Source organism: Amphibalanus amphitrite, unplaced genomic scaffold (assembly GCF_019059575.1).
Source record: "Amphibalanus amphitrite isolate SeventyFive unplaced genomic scaffold, NRLGWU_Aamphi_draft 000910F_arrow, whole genome shotgun sequence".
In the NCBI taxonomy this organism is placed as follows: domain Eukaryota; kingdom Metazoa; phylum Arthropoda; class Thecostraca; order Balanomorpha; family Balanidae; genus Amphibalanus; species Amphibalanus amphitrite.
The window spans coordinates 187,575-204,042 of record NW_024882404.1 but is presented as its reverse complement, the minus strand read 5'-3'; the positions used below and the strand labels follow the sequence as shown (position 1 = coordinate 204,042).

The following is a 16,468-nucleotide window of genomic DNA, read 5'->3' as shown; positions in this document are numbered from 1 at the left end:
ACTGTAAACGTCTTTTTGAACACAGCACGAGAATTGCTAGCTGAATTACTTAGAAAACTGGTTGGCGCACATTGATTTGACCAGATTTGACAGACGATCAATTTGATCAAATTTATTTACTATTTCACAGACTCGTAGCTCGTATTTGCCAATACCTACAGCCCCACAGGGATAGACGACTTCTCAGGAATTATGTCTGAACTAATAAATAAATTGCACGGCGCTTAACATAACGTTAAATCGTCGGTGTTCAAAGCTTATTTTGGAAATATTATTCATATCTACAATACAATGTGCGCCAACCAGTTTTCTCAGTAATTCAGCTAGCAATTCTCGTGCTGTGTTCAAAAAGACGTTTACAGTGAGGGGCAAACGAACTATACACATATGCCCACAAAGTGCCCTTGTAAGAATCCTAAATTAGACAAAGTTGGTTGTGCCGTAAACGAATAGAATATAATGGTTTTGGGTAGGGATCGCGTTTTGAACGAATACAGGATAGGCTGGTGAAGGAGCTAAGGCCGGTTGTTGGGCGATACGCAGGACAAGTTATGACGGGATAGTTGAGCTGTCAAACACGTTAGTTCTGATACCGTCAGGACGGGTTCTGATTGTTGCTAGGCCGAGGAGTTACGTATTTACATAAATTATTTTGGATATCGTCTATTCAGCCCAAAATATCCGCGGGCCAATACCACTAAAATCTTGAGCAAACGGCAGAGCATCTACGCTGGCTCAATGCTGATAACTTGACATAGCAGCACGCATTGTGAATGACTGACAAACTTCTGCGCTTCGGAGAGCCCGATGCCTTGTCGACCGTCCTGAGTACCTACGAATTGTTTTCGGTTGCTGTGAACGCATGCGTTTGAATGCGTGTATGCATGCGTAATCGTGTGCATGAATGTCATATTAGACCATCTCAGGTGTCAACAACATCATTGATCAATCCAATCGCAGCTATCCAATCAACTTGTTTGCTACGGAGGCGTTTGTAGCCTTGTATGATCGTATGAAGCCTTGTATGAACGTATGCGTGCGTATGTTTTACGAGTTTGCCACAAAGCAGCCCACTGTATTGGTCAGTCCAGCGTAAAAACATGTTGTGCACGCGGTGATCACCCTCACCGCTCCTCCTCAGAACGCACCTCCGAAGGAGCTGGTGGTAACTGAGGAACTGGAGCAGGGCAGCGTCGTCACCGACATCACCGCCGTCGACGGAGACGACGGAAAATTTGGAGAGATTCACTACATCATCACAGGTAAACGGAGGGCTCGAACAGCTGAAGTACTATTTATATATTATAATCGTGTTGAAGCTATTGGAAACAGACCTGAATTATTATAATGAATATCTGACAACAGCTGCCTCAGATCAGTAGGTATATGTTGATACCAATGAAAACGGGTATCCTCAATTCCTATTATTAAAGAATTGTATTGGGTACCTAATCTATGTATGCATTCAAATCGCAGTCACTTGGAACGGAGTGAGATTGCTGCTTTATTCGTAAAGTGTATTTGGAACTTCAAACTTATAATTGATGTACTAGGTCGGCAATTTTGAAGGGTGAGTCGATGCCTTCTGAGATTATGTGTGATTTTCGGACCATAGGATACACCACAAGAAGCAGATGGTTAACCCGCGAGTTGCTGGGGGGGGGGGGGCGTTAAACGCCCCCACTTTTTTCGCCGGGCCATAGCATAAAAACGGCGCGCCGCAGGTGCGCCAAATTTTGGGTACCTGTAGGGAATTGATTAAAGTTTATTGTGACAAAGTTTCAAAAAAATCGGTCGGAAAATTTTTGAGATATCGAGGTTTTAGTGACGTCATGATTTCTGAGTTTTCGACCAAAAACGGCATATGTTCAAAAAATCATATAAAATCACAGAATAGACATACAGACATGCCGTAAACGCCATTAGAATGCCAATACCATGATCAATCAAATGGCTATCTTCGATTATTGATTATCGTTCCGCATTTTCCAAAATCTTGAACTGAATCTTGACAATTTCTCGTGACTACTTCACGACCATGATACATGAATTTCTGAAATTGAACTTTTTGAGCCAAACACGTACACATATGATAAAATGAATGTCACCATCGTGTTCTACGGCCCAAATTACCCATAAAACATGTGTCATAGGCTGCGAATATCAGTTTTGATTTTCGGGGATATGTGCCTACCCGGTTGACCTGACCTTGACCCTGACCTATGCTTGACTGACCCCTACATTAAGCTGACACTCTTGTAGGCCTTATATGATGGATTGTGCACCGTTTTGACAGAGTTTCTGACGAGAGGCGCCCATTGCGAAGTCCTGAAGTCCATGCTACTGAAAGCCCGATTTCAGGTGTTTGACCTGACCTTGACCCGACCTGTGACCTCAAAATTCAACTTTGATGTACTCATCTGAAGCGTCTCGTCGCGTTCTTTCGTTTGCCGCCTCGTGCGTTTCGCTGCGCCTATTGGTTCTCGAGTTATCGGCTGGGGGCGTTTAACGCCCCCCCCCCCCCCCCAGCAAACGGTGGGTGGCGAAATACCCCAGCAACTGCCGGGTTAAGGTTTGGATGCTTGGATATTGTTAAATGATGTTGACACCCAAAAGTGAAAGACCACGATTATCTTTCTACCTCATTGATCTCCCTGCATTTATCAAAGCCAGAGAGCACCGGAAAACGATGACATCCGCAGCCGGAAGGCACAAAACCTCATTTCATCACTTTCACTATATTCGAAGCCTAGGCGTGATGCATAGCTCAAACCTTAAGTTATAGACTTTTTTTACAAACTCTTCTCCAGAATGACATTCTGAAAACGACGCAAGTCGAAATATATCATAATACTTTTTAGACTTCATTTACAATCATTTCATTGTATCATGAGCATAAGGTCATTTTCTTACATAATAAGTTTCATAATTATGCTCAAACTAGCCATAGCTCACCTCCAACGAAACTCTTCTCCGTTCGATTTCAGCCGGCGATCCGGAGGGTGTGTTTACGGTTAACCGTACCGAGACGAATGTGGGTCAGCTGCTGGTCGCGTCTCGTTTGGACAGAGAGGAGATGGACCACTACCTGCTGACGGTCCGCTGTGTCAGCGAGACGCCGCAAGGCATGCAGCGCGCGGCGTATGACCCCGAGGTCAGTCAGGGGGATATGTGTGATCCTGGGGTCAGTGAGGGGATGTGTGTGATACAGAGATCAGTCAGGGGGGGGGGGGGGGAATGTGTGACCCCGAGGTCAATGATAAGGACATGTGACCCAGGGGTCAGTCAGGGGACAATGTGTGACTTGATATCGGTCAGTGTGCTAGGTCATGAAATCTAGTCAGTTTATGTCACCGTGCGATTTCTGAATATGGTAAGGTCAATGTGTATATTCTGAGAGTTGAATATTTATTACTGGACGGCTCTGGGAAAGAAAAATGGAAACCGAGGTCTTTAAAAAATTGTAGGCACGAGGCGTAGCCGACTGCCGGAGATTTTTTGAAGACCGAGGTTTCCATTTTTCTTCCCAGAGCAAGTTCAGTAAGATATTTCCCATACGTCGTTTAATATCTATTCAGAAACTCACAATTTAATTATTGAAATCACCTTTTTTAAGATTTTTATCAAAAAATCACCAGAACTGTAGGTCATCAACCAGAGCCGGAAAACAGTGCAGGAAAGATCACGTAAGTACAAATGTTTACCGCACGGCTAGGATAATGCGAAAGGGATATCTCGGCGTATGGGAAAAGGTGCACGGCACGCTAGCTGAGGTTCCGTTTAAACTGTAACCTGGTTTCATGCTCTACTTATTTTACTTATTTATCTTATCGTATTATCGTTGTTTTGTTGGTGCCTCGGATATAAAGTAACGATATCTGCGCGAGCATTATCCTCTGTGCCTTTTCTCTGTAACCACGTTTTGACGCGAAGACCGTCACCCGTTTGCAGGATATGTCGATGGTGCAGCTGCGAATTCAGGTTCTGGACATTGACGACAACCCTCCGCTCTTCACCCAGGAAAATATCACTACCGGTAGGTGTTGCCATACCGTACACATGTGTAGGGGAAAGTGGGTGTATTGCGCCCTCCTAACCAATTGCGCCCACCAACATTCCCACGGATTCAATGGCATGTTTAGCTTTTTGTGTTCGAAAACATTATTTTCACCACTGGATAGATCATTTTATGGCCTAAACTCTCTGATGAAGCCAATTAGCAAGGCTCATTACGCCATCAAAGATGTTATGGCGTTTTCTTAACTTTTTTGCAGTATTTTGAACCGTTGGCTGTACAAATTTGCGATATTTGTGTGATTTTCAGAGTGATATTTAGAAAGAAAACCCCTTTTTTTCATTGTATTTCACTGAAACAGTAAACATCCTTCAACATCTTTATGATAACTTCTACGCTTTTATTAAAAAGTGCCTCAATTTTAATTGCGCCCATGGCAATTGCGCCAGGGGGACGCAAATAGAATAATGATGTAGCTATTGTATCACGACAGTATGAATGCATCATTAACTGATTGCAATAAAGAAGGAGTTTAATGTCAGGCAGGGGAGCAACCCGCTGTCGTCAGTCCGCAAATTATTTCTCTCGTCAAACTTATAATGCAGCTGCCATTTAGGCTACGGCTTGTGGTGTAATGGACAAAATACGACATTTTTAACATGGACTCAGGCGTAAGAAGTGACAGCTATGATAAAAACTAAAAACTGATGTTATTAAGTTTTCAAAACGCTAAAAATTATTAATTTTGCGAGAAACGATTGAAAATTTAACTGTATAGGCGCAAACGTTCACATATGTCAAGTCGGTTACAGTAAACGTTTTCGTTGCACTTTTACAAGCGTACGGACACATATAAAGTTATCTACCTGGGCAAAACACATCGCGATTTATATCTACATTTATTATTTATCCAGCCTAAATAACATTATAAATGTTTAAGTAAGCCGCAATGACATTAGACTGCCGGGGTGTATGCATTCCGTCTAATTCACTTAGCCATGTTAAAGTATAGGGCGCAATTGGGTTCTAATTGCGCCATCCCCCTGGCGCAATTTACAGCAGTTGTTGGCAAATGCGCCCTTTTGCATGTTTCTGAAAAAACAGCTGTCAGAAGCAAACGAAACATTTTCAATTGATCGGAAGGCTCTTAAATCGTAGCCAATGAGTTCCTCTTTGAAATGGTTACCAGTGCATGCTGATATCACCAGCGGTTTTCTTACAAATAGCGTTTTTCGTTAAGGTGGCGCAATTCACCCTCCTTCCCCTACCATTTCGTGAAGCCAGTCTTTTAAATTAAGTTTTGCCGTGTTTTTGCGTAACTTGGGGACAGCAAAATTGGGGTTCAAACCTTATTTCCTGTTAATGTAACACTTTTTATGCTTTATCTCGACATTATTGTGAAAAGATCATAAAAGAATTTATGAAATACAGTGTTAAGCAGTCACGACAACTATGAAGACGTAGTACATCCAAACAATAATTCTTTCAACAGTTTGACAACTTATCTCATAATGTAAAATATGTAGTCGACCGCATTTTCCCAGTAAACATTAGGCGGTTCCACGTTTTCTTTACACATCACAATTTTTATTCACTTATTTCTTTATTTGATAGCAAACAAGCAGTGCCCGTTTATAGGCGAAGTTAAGGAACATACGAATGTCGAATACATTGAAATAAAAGACTGGATAAAAATCTTATGATATTGTCGATTATGTTTGTTGTTGTTGTTGTTGTTGTTGTTGTTGTTGTTGTTGTTGTCGTTGTTGCTGTTGTTGTTGTCTCAATGATGCTCTCTCCCTCACCATCTGCTCTCCGCTCCCTACGCAGGAGTCAAGGTCAACGCGCCTGTGCGTACTCTAGTCACCGCTCTAACCGCCGTCGACCCGGACCTCCGACCTGCACCCGTGCGTTACGTCATCGATGACGTCACATTCAGTCGTCACGTGCGCGCCACGGACCGGGACGAGATGCGTTCGGAAGTGGGCGCGTTCGTTGTGGATGAGGCCAGTGGTCAGCTGTGGACCAATGAGGGGATGGCCAAGTATAGTGGAGGGTTCTTCGAGGTGCACGCAGCGGCCATGTCGGCGGATGAGCCGAATCATCGATCCGAGATGACAATTAGGGTGAGTGATGAGTCCGGCTCTACAATTCCTCCCAGTGAGGGGGTTGGGGGAGTTTGTGTTGCAATGGCTTAGTGTGAAAGTGAGAAGGGAAATGAACGGGACATACGAGATGTAGCGCGATGACCGTCATATCTACATACTTCTCAATAGCGAGGAATGAGGGATTTAGATTGATATGAGTGGCCGTCTTCAAATGAAAGCCACATTAAAACAATGTTTTATATTGAGCATGCCATTGTCAGATTTGACATTAACTTCTTTCTTCCTTTCTTGCCCAAGGTCGTGTTAAAGTAGCCGTCCCATCTTGATCCAGCGCAGAAGGTAGAATAGCTTTTCTTAATTCCCAGAGGCACATCAGCTAGACGCTGTGACTGACGTCCTCACCGCACTGGCTCCTCCATTCGGCAGGTGTTCGTCCTTCAGGACACGGAGCTGATGAAGCTCGTCTTCAGCCGTCCTCCAGCCGAGGTGAAGCCGCAGCTGGCCTCCTTCCGGGATGCGGTTCAGTCAGCAGTACCCGCGCCCGTCTCCCTCCACCTCTACGACACCAGCTACCACGGTACCTCGGATGGCAGGATTGACTTCAGTAGCACGGCAGCCTGCTTCCAGATTGAATCGGCCGGGGATATCTACACAGCAGCAGAGGCCAAGGCGTTACTGGATGAGACGGTGAATGCCCGGCTAGAGGCGCTCTTCAAACAATATCACGTGCAAGGAATTGAGGTAAGAATTGTTACGTACAGCTGGAAAAAGTTTATCTGGTAATTGATTCGCATAGATCCTGTTCTTATCACAAGCTTGATCACAACTTCTTACAGGTACACGATTGCTGGAATTCAGTCAGGTTTGCCGTGCTCTGTGCGCTGATCCTTATAGGGATTAGCGACAGAAACGAACAGGAAATTGGTAAAAAGGCTGCTTATGTAATGATGGAAATATACTAGCAAATTACACATACCTATCCGGCGCCTCCGGTATGATACCAACGGACCCTCCGATTTTTAGCAGGTAGGTACGGGGACCCGCAGTTGCTACTGTACACGAACCCCAACTCTAGCCGTCTGTCCCGTCCATTAACTACCGATCACATTGATGTCGACTGCCGGTCCCTGTACGTACAAGAGCAGCAGCGTACAAGAGCAGCTGAGGTTTTCTGTGCACGCCCTCTGACAGCTTTTCGTTGTTCCCTGTGAGGGTGCTGGGACAATTTACTCAGGGTCGCTGTACAGTAGCAACTGCGGGTCCCCGTACCGAAAATTTGACGTCAATCGCACGATCCGCCGCCCATATTGCGGTGCTGCCATCTATTGACAAGGCTGAAGAACTAAAGCCGTGTGGCTATTTCCACTTCTGACACACCATGGAAAAAGACCATCAATCCCCCCTTCCGCCCCTACCAAACGTCATTAAAACAGCATTGCTTTCTTACCTCCATTTCGAATACTAAAGATGATCACTGAACATATTGTCTTTTCAGGTGCGATCGATATAGGATAAAAGGGCAGACACTATGTAGAATGCGTCCCTGAATCAGCAATAAGTAGGTAGACGTGGGTGGTAACTATATTTTATCAACATGTGGCTAATAATGCTGCTCAAACTCAGGGGCTTTTCAAAGACAGAGGACTTTTGTCAGACAGTTAGCTTTATTTTTAATTCCAAGAGAACAGCACTCAGACAGAACAGGGTACAATAATATTAAAAACAGAAATAATAGAAACGGATAGCATATTAAAGAAAAAGAAATGCTCCTAAATTTTCGTCCGATGATTACGTTTGCAACGCGCATCGCTCAAAAGGCACCATCTTCAGTGCGCTCCTTGACGAATGGCGGCCTTCCTGCAGCCCATCAGAAGGAAGTGAAAGCTAGGGCCTCAGACGACTCTTGAGAAAAGTCGATGACCCATCGTGGTTTAACTCCGATGCCGGGCTTTTCAAACTCCCATCAAGCTAAGACGCCTTGGCTCTGCTAAGGCGTCTAATCCTCAAGATGCCCGTTTATCTCTGGCCTGCATTCATCATTGAGGCTTCATACTTCATGCGGAGGCCAACAGAAGGTCTGGTCAGCAACGCGTGGTCCCACCGGTGGCAAATGCAGCCAGCCGCTGGGCAGCTCGACGCGCCAGCCACCACTCGAGGTCGCAGAGGTCACGTGAATCTTGACCTGGGTCAGGTCACGCAGCAGCGTGTTGCCATTGCGCTGTCGACAGACCACCATTCTGCCACCAGACCAGAGAAGCTCTCGTCGACTGGGGGATGTCGTCCCCTTCTGTCCACGGTTGTCGATGCAAAAAGCCGGAGGGCTTCGCGACGGGGCGACGATGAAATCCAAGTCCGTAGTCGACGAGCAAGTTGCACCATTGTCGAGGTCGAGAACGGTCATGGGGTGACCACATGCGCGACACTCCAGCAAGGTCACGCGCGGCAGCGAGGGGTCATTACCGACCCGCGCACACATGGCACAGACCGGCTGATCGCCAGACTTCCCGGACATAACTGGCACTCGCTACAGTCCCACTCGTTCCCTCCCTCCATGCCACTATCGGAGAGCCTCATGCGTGGCTTAAATCATATCTGACGGCCAGGAAACAGGCGGTTAACATAAACAACGCCACTTCTCAAACACGGTCACAGGGCGCCGCGGTCCCTCAAGGACCCGTATTAGGACCACTCTTTTGTAGTTCTATGTGAAATAAAGCTATGTGACAAACTACGAACAAAACGTTTTATGTGGACGACTATTATTTACATTTAAATTGTTCTCTCATTGAAAGCCCGTTGTGTATGTACAATACGTATTGTTGCAAGGAATAGATTATTAGTACCTAGTATTCCAGTTTGGACAAATGTAGACAAACATTTGACACGACAAAACCGCTCATCACACAACGGAAACAAACTAGCGTGCCGACTTATTTTGACGGTTTTACACAGCTGGTGACGAAATTCTCAATCATTGTAATCGTTCCATAGGCTCACTATATCGATAAACCGGGCTGGAAAGGTCTTAGGGGAGGTTGACGTGCCTTGGCACGACAGATGCAGAGGTGGCAGCATTTTTTAAGATTTTTTTATGAAATTTGAAAGCTTATTCCCAAGGCCACCTTCTTTGTCTTTGAATGACGCTTTCACATCAGAGATCTTAAAACAGGAAACGAAAAGAGGACAACATATTCGATTTGATATTTCTCATAACATTCATTTTTTATGAGAATTAGGCCAACGTGTACGTACATACCTATGCATATTTGTCAGGGCAACATACAAACCAAACATATTAATGCCCTTTATCGGATCTCCCAGCCCGACCTGACATGACCTGATATCGACCTGAAAATTTAACGACTGATGGAACATGACGCTGTGTATCCATATGTTGTTTTTATGTCCCACCCATATCAGTCGGGGGAGGTTTGGTCAATCGTTGTCATTTTTAGCACGTGCTTTTTTTGTCATACGTGCCAAAAATGGCAACGATTCTGCAATTTTTGACAACGATGAAGCCGATTTCACTCCTCAGCGAGGAAATCGCGATTTTGGAAAGATAAGCACTGATTTTCGAAAAGAAGTGCTGCCAACTGGTGCAAGAAGAAGAAGCCAGCTTTAATATGCCCGTTGTTTGTATGGTAGTTTGTTTTGTGGCCTGAAGTTGGAACTTAAAATTGAAGCATCCGAAAATGATTAATATTGATCGAAACTATGATGTTGATGATAAAAATAATACCTATGTTAAGTTGAGAGAGGAGGTCATTTTATCCGGATGCGGTGGTTTACTTCTTGAATTTATTTTGGCTAATTGACGCCCGCGCATCATCCGTCATTACATGGCGGTCGTCATAAACAAAAATAATTTCAAGAAGTAAACCACCGCATCTGGATGAAATCGCCTCCTCTTTCAACTTCACATATTCTTTTTTCATCAAAATTATGTTTTCGATCAATATTGATCATTTTCGGATGCTGCAAATTGAAGTTCCAACTTCAGGCCACAAAAAAGGACGTAAACGAATTGGACTACCATACAAACAACGGCCATATTAAAGCTGGTTTATTCTTCTTTCACCAGGTGGCAGCACTTCTTTTCCAAAATCAGTGCTTGTATTTCCAAAATCGTGATTTCCTCGCTGAGGAGTGAAATCGGCTTCATCGTTGCCAAAAATAGCTGATAGCGTTGTCATTTTTGGCACATGGTTGCTAAAAATGGCATGTGCTAAAAATGACAACGATTGACCAAACCTCCCCCGACTGATATCGCAGTTGGTGTTTGTACCTACTGGAAATTATGTTTGTGTTACAATTTGATACCCAGAACGACCTAACCGGGTCAGGCCACTCACCAATGCTTTGCCTAAACCACAAATAAACTCGTTCGCCCACTCGTTTATCGGGTGACAGGTAAAAGTGATTACTCCTCCAGGCGCCATATAACTTTCCGAGTTGAGACGCCCCTAAACTCCAACACACACACGATGACTCCTCCATGACCAGGTCCTATTTTAAATGTTCATTGCTTAATTCGAATTTATTTACTGATTTTATGGTGAAAGTATACCGCGCTATGGAGTTTTCAGCTTTAGGACGAGAAAATAAACCAACCATTAAAGAAGCCCTTCGTGATTCAATAAAAATGGCGTAATTTCTTACCGCATTTGGAAGTGTTGAGAAGTTAGTCGCTGCTGGGATCCAAAACTCACCATACAACTCACCTGAGATGGGACACAAACTCACAACAACTTACCTTGACATCTTTCCACTTCCTGACGACGAAAGCTGATAGGTTGCGAGGCCGACTCATTGCCCACATCCTGTGCAGGGATGGCGCATCCCACGCATATCGGGTCTTACTGAAATTGTAGAGATAGCAGGTGCCCTGGTGGAAGGAGAAGCTGCCACAGAGCCAGGAGGGTGCCCTAGCGCAGAGGACTGCACAGGTCCCGGTGGATGTTTGAGAGATGGTAATGTCGGGAGTTTTACGGTTTTGTTAGTGTCGCGGTGGTACCTAAAGGCATCACCGTGAGCATGAAGCACGCCGATCATTATTGACAGAGACAGGACCGCGCTGGGGGTCGCCATGGCGGAGCGACGCGCAGTGGGACGGGCTCCGCGTATCACTTGCTTTGATGAAATTGAGTATCGGAAGTAGGTTAATAGCTTTCACTTCAGGGAAGATATATTTTTTTCAACAATGTACAAGCTCTTCAAGGGCTTCGCCACATGTTTGAGCTGGTAAGAGACCTCGGAAACCGTGAACGAATAACAAGGTTCTAACCCCTGGACTCTTCTGACATTTCTTAGAATCTTTCCCACCTCTTTGAACTTTCGGATGCGTCTTTTCCGTCTCTTCTGCAAATGGCCTCGCGTATTGCAATGCTTTTCTATTAACTCTGTGACCCAGTCCCGTCTGCCTGACCCTTAGCCGTGTATCTTGATTCTTGCGTAGTATTGTGTATGGAAGTTCGACGCTGTGACTTTTTGCTGACCTACCTCACCCGTCTGTCTGTCGTCTAACCGTCTGTCGTGTGCGGAATGTACAATTGTGTTCGTCGGTGCTCTGAGCTTCCATGACCTACATGACCCCCTCCCTCTATTCCTAAGCCATACGTAGTGCGTACAGCAGCCCTCTGGCCCCTTTGCCCTGCAGCATTCCCGTACGTGCAACATCCTCTGACCTCTTCCTCTCCCCCAGCCGTGTGTACAGCAGCCTTCTGACCCACCTGACTTCTCCCTCCGACCCCCAGCCGTGCGTATGTATGAACACAGCAGTCCTCTGGCCTACCTGACTCCCTCCCTCCAATCCTAAGCAATGCTACATACACAGAAGTCCTCTGACCGACCCCTCTTACCCCTCTGACCTCCCACTGACCTCCACCTATCCGTGCTTCTATCCTCAGGATACTGAAATCCTTCTCCTCCACGCCGCAACCCCCCTCCGGGCTGGACAGGCAACTTTATCTCATGCGGGCTGCTCCCTTGGAGCGGCACCGCTGCTCCCGAGGGAGCGCACCCCGTAGCCGGGTGCAGTGAGTGCCTTGGGGCTGGGTGGCCTGTCCTCTGGACGGGCTCAGCCCCGGCGACTCTCTAGGGTGCCTGCCCAGACCAATGTCTCCCCCTAATTCCTATCATCCTTCCGGCTCTGCAATGGTCTTTCGACCGAAAGGGCCTAACCCAACAAAACAAACAACAAAACAACACTGACCTCCAGGCGTGTGTACAGCAGCCCTCTGACCCCTCTGACCTCTTCCCCAGCCGTGTGTACAGCGGCCCGGCGGCTCCGGGTATCAGTTCGCCGTGGTGGAGACACTCGTGCTGGCTATCGGCGTGTTCATTGTCGTGGGCACCCTGATAGCGCTCATCGTGCTGTCAGTACACTGGCACAGGTAGGTACTGGGAACGAGGGACTGGGAGGAAGTGGGTACTAGGAATGGGGAAAGGTATGAAATGGGAACTGGAATGGGTACTTACAATGACACAGCACACATGGGACGGGTAGTTAGAGCGAAAGACGGAGGGGGGAGCTGGGTGCTTCGAATGTGGACAAGCGGGAACTGGTCACACCCCCCTGGTCACTCTGCTTCTGTCCCCGTAAGGCCACGAAATCTCAGCTTTACTGGATGTCTTGTGTTAAGTTCTTTGGAAAATTATGGTGACCCTACAACTGATTGTCTACCTGTCCTACTCATGTCCCCTTATGCAACAGCTCTCTGCTGTTGAGCTCGTGACTCCAAAGGAAGCACTAACCCCTCATTATGAACCCCCTCAGGTACAAGCGGGACCGGCGGAGGCGTCAGCGAAAACTCACTATCCAGGAGGTCACTATTCCGACACCAGTGGTGGCCACCCCACTGCCGCCCGGTTCACGACAGCCATCTGTTGTCGGCGAGGGGAACTACGGCTTCTCGCCAGGCTCGATAGATGGTGCACACTACAGCACCGTGCCAGCATAGAAGCCAGGAGGAAATAGTCTGAGTAGAAGCAGACATGCCTGATGTAGAAAGAAATGTCAAGGGAAAAAGTGCCTTGCGAGGCTATGGACGCAAACAAGCGCAACGATAAACAGTGACAGCGATATTTTAGTAAAATGTGAGAAGAGAAGTCGGACGACCATTTAACGAAGGAGGGCGGGCACTGAGGAGAGATGCTATGGTTAAGCTCCAGTCACCAGTGTGTCACTAGAACATAATGCTGACGCTGTAACTACGAGTGCGTCGATTTGACCTTGAGACAGCGAGCATGGTTAGACTTCTTCTGTTGAGATGTTGACAATATCCACGAATATAGCATAGCAGTCTTCCGTCCAACTGCAAACTTCGATGAGATGAACTACTATAGGTTACAAAGTCGTGGTAGCTGGTGATCCGCTGTATCGCATGCTCTACTACACGGACCGGTGCTCGTTATTTTGTATGTATTATTTTCTTCGCCAGACTGACAGTTCTTGCAGAAAAGGCGCGACTGGCGTACCAATGCCAGTAGCAATCGAAGTGCTCCAATCCACCCAATGAACGAGATGATAGTGCGTTGATGCGTACTCGTAATTATGTTAACGGATGGACCTTGTGTACATAGTTTACCATCTTCTGCCATGCACTACTTGACTCGTGTTCGTGTCGCCAGTTATTCAGTGCATCAAAGCATGTGTAATATGTCGTCTGACCTTTACCTGTTCCATGTTTTCAGTGAGTCGAAACATGTTTATGAATGAATCGAGGAGTCGATATTTGAAGATGACAACTGTGAACTGATTGTCTACTTCTATTTCGTATTTATGGAATGGCTATATTCCGTCCATTGCGGTGTTTTTGAGGATAGCTGATCATTCAATGTTGAACATTTGTACGTGAAATATACTTATATAAAAAAATGCGTAATAGTCTTTTGACCTCTGCGGTTTAACCTGTATAAGAACTGCTTTCATATCTGGGAAATGGTTGATATTCTGCAGAATACTTTTGTCAAGGACAGCTAGTTACATGGCACATTAACACGCGCACCAACGGGGGGAGGCGGATATCCGCCCCCCCCCCCTGAGGTTTTTCGCGAATAGCGGGAAAACCGCAGCGCAAAATTTGGTAAGACTATTCTGTCATCAATTTTACACATGATGTGCAAGTTTAAACCTCCTAACTTTTAAGGTCAGGTCACCAGGTCACATTGAATGACCCAACCTCAAGTCGCTTTTTTGCAACTTTGTCACCATGCCAGAGCTACAGTAGATGTCGGAGGCCTTTGAAAGTCGCAGGATGTTATTAGGTCATTAGTAGCTACAATTTGCATATCTCGGAATTTTGATATTGGTGACCTAAGGTCAGGTCAATTTCGCGACCTCCCCATTATAAGTCAATGGGGGAAAAATCAACTCCCTGTTTTTACCGCTAAAACGGGTCGGAATTGCCCCATATACCATACATGACTTCATATACGATCAACCGACACTACCTTGAGGTCTGTTTTGCTGTTGGGCAGCTGTAAGGTCATGTGACGTCATCAAAGGTCACCAGCGGTTTTTTGCCAATAACCCCGTACAGGAGCAAGATACAGCCGCGCGGATGGTCTCATTGTGTTCAGCTCGTCAAGACGCATCGAATGATATACATGATAACCTCGAGGTCACGTGACCTGAGGTCAACCTTTGACCTTGACCTTTCGAGGTCAACATACCTATATATCATACGATGCGGATTGACGAGAGGATCACGATCGTGCCCTTAGATTGTTCCTATCTTGACAAGTTCGAAAGTTATTCGAGAAAAACTCCCCATATCTAGCGCCGCCATTTTGAATTTTTTGACCCCTGTGACGTCATCTTTGACCTGACCTGAAAATGACCTTAGTAAAAATTGTAGACCTTGTCCGTGCGTATCCCATGCCGTTTACCGCTTGTCGCTACCTTGCTTCGTTCTCGAGATCTCAGGGGGGCGGTCATCCGCCCCCCCCCCGTCGGTACGAAGCTGGCGCAGACCCCCGTCGGTGCGCGGGTTAACCCTCGCCCGTAAACGGTGTTTTGCCACCTTCGCCCATGCAGGGGGGGGGGTTGGTGCGACCCCCCCTGGCGTTTGAAAACGGAGCGTCGTAGAGCTTAGCGGAAAAGACCAACGGATTGCTCTCAAAGAGATCTCGCGATTGGTGGTATATTTTTTGGTCCTAGGTCAACATTTGACCTACTTATGACCGGTCAAAGGTCAAATTTTCGGAAAAATCTAACTTTTTCAGATTTCCGCGCCGATTGCGGCAAAACGGTAAGAGATATCGACTTGAAACCTTCACTATCGTGATCCTCGATCAATTCTCTATCGTTTGGTGTGTATTTCGATGTCATAACTCTAAAAATGATGCGTTGGGAGCATCGGAAGTCTGCAAGGTCATTTGTGCATTGGGTCACGTCAGGCGTGTGACGTCACTGACCTGTCCCTGACCTAAAATGAACTACAAGAAACAACCGACGATGCCTGAAATGGATAGCAAATTCGAATTCAGGGCATCAAAAATCAAAATACCCCGAAAAGGCATACAAGTGCAAGAAGTCATTACAGGTCAACCGAGGTCACTGACTCACCTTGACCTTTAGTAACTTCCAAAATGTCAACGGACATTGTGCCAATGTCATGTCAGCCAGTTGTGATTCTAAAACAATCCATCAGTGTGTCAGGTCAGTCGGCATTTATACCAATGTGAAGCAATCTCCAATTTAGCGTAAATCTGGCCGGAGGTTGTTCCCTTTATGACGTCATAACTCCGTGACCTGACATGACCTTGACAAAAAAAAAACAAAAGTTGCGCAAAGGATGTCCCAAAGGGTACTGAAAATTTGAGCAGGCTATCTGAAACGGTTCGGCGTGTAGCTAAGAAAAACCCCAGGGGGGGGTGCACCAACCCCCCCCCCCCCTACATGGGCGAGGGTTAAGAAGTGCGAGGAATTCTTTAAACGTTGCTAAATAACTGCCAATAAGTCGATCTTGTTCGGAGACGGACATACCTATCGGCTGATGTGTTTCGACAAAAGCAGCGCATGTTGAACTCCTTGCGTCCAATCCAAAAGCGACCACTGCTGACTGCACTGGCCAAAATTTATAAATTCGGGGGTTGTGAAGATGTTTCAGACAATCTCTCAGCTCTGTGTGAAGTGTGAAGAAAATTTCTCCCAGTGAGGCTAGGCCCAGCAGGGAAAATGATCAAAACTAATGTCTACATCACTCGAACGTGGGTTGGGTGCAAATGCGCGACATTGGAGAAGAACATGAAAGACATTTATGCTGGCTGCTGCGCTTGTTTCTGACTCAAATGAGCTTATTACCAGAATAGCTCGATTGACGCAAGCCAGAATCGGCTG

The 16,468-nt window shown here is 46.2% G+C and overlaps 1 protein-coding gene across 1 annotated transcript in view; it reads left to right on the top strand.

Annotated features, from left to right (window-relative positions):
• Positions 1-13,988, top strand: part of LOC122367951 (cadherin-23-like) — a 56,373-nt gene extending 42,385 nt beyond the window's left edge. Inside the window, exons 31-37 of the mRNA XM_043341505.1 lie at positions 1,142-1,262; positions 2,988-3,154; positions 3,952-4,036; positions 5,846-6,141; positions 6,550-6,864; positions 12,388-12,518; positions 12,902-13,988. Coding sequence (XP_043197440.1) covers positions 1,142-1,262; positions 2,988-3,154; positions 3,952-4,036; positions 5,846-6,141; positions 6,550-6,864; positions 12,388-12,518; positions 12,902-13,085 — 1,299 coding nt within the window. The 3' untranslated portion in view covers positions 13,086-13,988. The remainder of the gene's footprint in view (positions 1-1,141; positions 1,263-2,987; positions 3,155-3,951; positions 4,037-5,845; positions 6,142-6,549; positions 6,865-12,387; positions 12,519-12,901) is intronic.
• The last annotated feature ends 2,480 nt before the right edge of the window (positions 13,989-16,468 follow it).